This window comes from Penaeus chinensis, chromosome 37 (genome assembly GCF_019202785.1).
Source record: "Penaeus chinensis breed Huanghai No. 1 chromosome 37, ASM1920278v2, whole genome shotgun sequence".
Taxonomy (NCBI): Eukaryota; Metazoa; Arthropoda; class Malacostraca; order Decapoda; family Penaeidae; genus Penaeus; species Penaeus chinensis.
The window spans coordinates 24,172,711-24,177,710 of NC_061855.1; the positions used below are offsets into that span (position 1 = coordinate 24,172,711).

Consider the following 5,000-nt stretch of genomic DNA (forward strand, 5'->3'; position numbering starts at 1 on the left):
CAGCTTCATTTAAGACTAATGAAACAAGGGTTCAATAACAGTAGAGTTTTTTTTTTTATACAAACGTCAATTAGACAGGATAACCCCATGGTAGTCAGAAATATCTATTTTCATTGAATATTCAGTCTATCATATACATTTCCATAAGCAGTTTTTATATTGGATGCATATACCCTGATATACATACATAACTGGAGGATTTGACATGAGTCCATATAAACCGGTGCTTTATGGAAGCACGTATACTGTATATCAACATTTATGTCAAATATATGCAATAAGTGGAGTCAACCTCAAATAAAACTTTTCACTATAATTCCCGCGGTAGGAATGCCATATCGGTCTCATAGCAACCTCAGATACAAAAAAAAAGTAATAAGATATATTCCTAGTAACGCAATAACTCTGATCTCCAGCGGGAAATAATTTATTTTTACGTTATCTTACTAAGTAGACAACAATAGTATTCAACAATGAGGGACTGTAAACTTTGGAAAGTGTTCTGGAAAACAAGTATTCTCATCGTATTTTTCTTGGCATGTACATCAAGGCGTTCGTTTATTACATTTTTCTATTTGCATGTACATCCGCGGCTCGTGAAGGCGTGAGGGCCTTTCGAAACAACTGTCTTTCTATTAAGCTCTTATATATTAGATACGTACAGGATTGCTTTCCTCTTTACCACAGCGATATTGATCTATGCTAATGCGGTCACTAACCCGCTTCTTATGACGGGGGGACCAATTTCTGATAGCCGCAAGGATGCACAAACATCCACAAACGTATAAAATATCTATCAAATCCTTAGTCTAAACTTTCACAGATACCCACGGACAAACGTGAATTCCTTTCCTCTTTACCTTGGCGATATTGATCTTCACCTCTAACTCGCTTTCACCTGCAGAAGAGGTCAACTTTTGGACGATGGCTATTGTGGCAGTTGGTACGGGCTTCATCTTCACCGTCGCCGTCTCCATCTACCTCATTTGGTGAGTTGCAAGCCTGGTGGAACGCTCTTTGCAACTGAACTCATTGCTTGCAAATGCTACAGTTACTGCTTTGTGTCCATAAGCTTGTATTCATTAGCGTACAGATAATTTCCAGTAGTACTAAGATGAAACAATCAAGAAATAGCTATTGAGAGCCCGTCCCCTTATCTCCCTCCAGCTGGTACTCCATGTAGTTAGCGACGACAGCTTTAATTAACCTCCCTATCTCTGACTGGCACGTTAGTAATTGAAGCTTACTTCCACTGTCCCCGGGCAAAAGGGAAAGGAAGGGGGGATTGACGAATTTCGACTGAAAATGAGTGGGATTAGAAGAGGAAGGGTTTGTGTCCATATATGCTTAGCGAGGGATTTACTGAGAAGGAGGATATCGTATATTCATATTTTTTTCTGCTCATTCTTCAGTGCTGCGTCCTTCTTTGCGTCGAAGGAGAGAGTGAGAGAGATTTGATTGCCATTAACGTAATCTAGCTCTATTAGGATCCATATTTCATGCCTGAGGCTCTTAATCTTAATCCTCTTTCTTAATCTCTCATCCACTATGTGAGGGCGGCGTTCAGGCTATGTAATAAAAACTAGTATCTCTTCAACTTGGTACAGTATTGACAAGATGACTTTCACTAAAACAAGTGGAGGTAAATGTAAGATTTTTCCTTTCATACTTGATCATTTCTTATTAGGTTGATTCTTTAAGCTTTCATCATCTATCCTCCGCCTTCCGCCTTCCAACTTTCACTTTCCTCCTTCTACTCCACCCCCTCCACTTTCGCTTTCCCCCTCCACCTTTGCAGGCCGCTCTAGCGCCCCAGACTCTCTTCCGCACGTACATGTATATACATATAGTAAAACACATACACACACACACAAACACAAACACACACACACACACACACACACACACACATACACACACACACACACACACACACACATATATACACGCACACACACTCTCTCACACACACATACACACACACACACACTCACACACACACATATAAATATATTTTCCTACACACCCATATAAAGACGATTTGATGATCTGACGAGTCGATTCCCGACCCCTATTCCCGCAGCCAGACGCGGCTGGAGCGGCCCCTCCCGGTGCGGCACCAGCGGACCGTGCGCCACATCAGCCAGGGGCCCGACGCCTTCCCGCTGCCGCACGACACCCACAACCTGCGCGCCCCTTTGCACTGCCTCCACGCCCCCTCCGCCCTCCCACGCGGCTTGGACGACCCCGAGTAGATCTCATCAGCGCCCGCAGCCCTTCCCCGCCACTTCAACCGCAAGCGAGTTTTGGTGAGCAAGTCCCATCAAGATGTCTCGCTCAGAAGAGATCAAAGACATCCCACCAACGGCACTGACTTGAGATTTCTGCTTTGGTGCTTCTCGAGACATTTTTCCCATTAAAGATGTGTTGCAGAAAGTCCTCAAGATTATTAAGCAGCCAAACGAAGAGCCGTTTAATGCCAAATCAAAAAGAAGAAGGAGAAGAAAAAAAGATAGAAGTGCAGATCAGAATCATCTTAAATAGCCTCACATGAAGAAGCAGCATCACCCTCATATGTATTCGTGAATATAAACATTAAACATTAAAGACTTAGATTAAACAAATATACTTGTTTAAAAAATACATTGATAATATTAGGGGTTAATAACGCTATCAAGGGCAATAACATCAGTGATATTAATAACAATGATGATGATGATGATGTTACTACTAATAATAATAACTGATGATGATGACGATGATGATGATGATAATTATAATGATAATTACAAAGACAATAATAATGATAATGCCGATTATTATGATAATGGTAATGATAATAATAATTATAAAAAGTAACAATGATAGTAATTATAATGATAATAACAATGATAATGAATAGTAGGTCAAAATGAGAGTAATAATGAAAATGACCATAATAATAATAATGATAATAATGATAATGCTGATAATGAAAATATTGATGAAAATACTAATATGAATGATAATAGTCATAAAGATGATAATGATAATAGGACTAATGATGATAACAGTAATAATAATGATAATAATGATAATGATAATAATAATAATAATAATAATAATAATAAAAATAATAATAACAATGACAATAATAATAATGATAATAATGATAACAATGATGATAATAATAGTAAAACTAATAATAATAATAACAATAATAACAATAGCAACAATACTACTTCTAAAACTACTACTAATAGTAATGATAATAATCGCAATAATAATGAAATAATGGTAATATCAATAAAAATAAAAATAATAATTACAATAGTGAAAACAATGATAATAATGATGGTAATGATAAAGATAATAATAATGATGTTAATGATAATGATGATGATAGTAGTGATAACAGTAATAATGATAATAATAATAATAATAATAATGATAATAATAATAATAATAACAATGATAATGATAATAGTAATAATAATAACGAAAAAAATAATAACAATAATAGTGTTTAATAATATCAGTAATAATAATAAGAAATATGAAAATTATGATAATCATGATAATAACTTTGGGTGATAACAATAACACTAATAATAGCATTAATAATAGTAAAAGATCATATTAATAGATAAAAATAATTATAATGATAACAGCAACAACAATTATAGAAATGCTTATAATAATTCCAGTAATAACAATAATAACTGTAAGGATAATAATAGTAATATTGATAATGATAATAATAGTAATAGTAAAAGGTAATAATAACAACAACAATAACAACAACAATAATAATAGCAATAGTGATAATGATAATGACACAAATAATAATTATAATAATAATGATGATAATGATAATTATCATAGTAATAATGATAATAATATGTAATGATAGCAATAATGATAATGGTAGTAATAATGACAATGATAGTAAAATGATATCAATAATGATGAAAATAATAACAATAGCAACAATAGTTATAATAATAATAATGATACCAATGGCAATGGTAATGATAATGATAATAATAATCCAAATAATAAAGATAAGAACAATATTAATAATGGTGAAAATAATAATGATAATAATAACGACAACAATAACAACAACAACAACAACAACAACAATAATAATAATGATTATAATAATAATGATAATAATAATAGTAATAATAATAATAACAATAATGATAATAATAACAATAACAAAAATGATAACGATAATGATGATGACGATAATGATAATAATGATGATGATGATGATGATAATAATGATGATGATGATGATGATGATGAGGATAATGATGATAATAATGATGATGATAATAATAATAATAATAATAATAATAATAATAATAATAATAATAATAATAATAATAATAATAATAATGATAATAATAATAATAATAATAATAATAATAATAACAATAATAATGATAATGATAATGATAATAATGATGACAATAACAACAATAATGGTGAGGATGTCGGCAACAGTTACAATGACACCATTACAATAGTAAGCATCATGATGATTACAATGATAACAATAAAAGACAGAATTTTGATAACGTTAGAAATAAAAATAATGGCAAGAATACCTTAATGATAATAAATCCGAAAACAAGAATAACAATAACAACGGAAGTAATAAGTAACTCCAAAGAACATTAAGAACAAAAAGACCGTTACGACTCCCGTTCATAAAAAGAAACAGTAATACACACACACCTACTAATCATAATCTGAAAGAATTGATACCAGGTACATGTTGGAACGAGAAGAGAGAGCTAAAACAAAAGCCAAAAAAAAAAAAAGAGAACGGGCTCCCCATCAGAATTGGGTCCCTCACTCAGGCGGCCATTCCCTCCCCAGGTCACGTCCAGGGGAGTCGGCCGGAGGAGCAGGATCCGCCACGACTCCTTGATGGTCGGCGCGAGGAGGAGGCGGAGTCATCGGAGAGGAGATCAGCGAGAAGAGGACTCTTGGCAGTCTTCTCTTAC

The 5,000-nt window shown here is 33.4% G+C and overlaps 1 protein-coding gene across 1 annotated transcript in view; it reads left to right on the top strand.

Moving 5' to 3' along the window:
- Nucleotides 1-2,599, top strand: part of LOC125045753 — a 31,142-nt gene extending 28,543 nt beyond the window's left edge. Inside the window, exons 4-5 of the mRNA XM_047643194.1 lie at nucleotides 905-989; nucleotides 2,084-2,599. Coding sequence (XP_047499150.1) covers nucleotides 905-989; nucleotides 2,084-2,255 — 257 coding nt within the window. The 3' untranslated portion in view covers nucleotides 2,256-2,599. The remainder of the gene's footprint in view (nucleotides 1-904; nucleotides 990-2,083) is intronic.
- The last annotated feature ends 2,401 nt before the right edge of the window (nucleotides 2,600-5,000 follow it).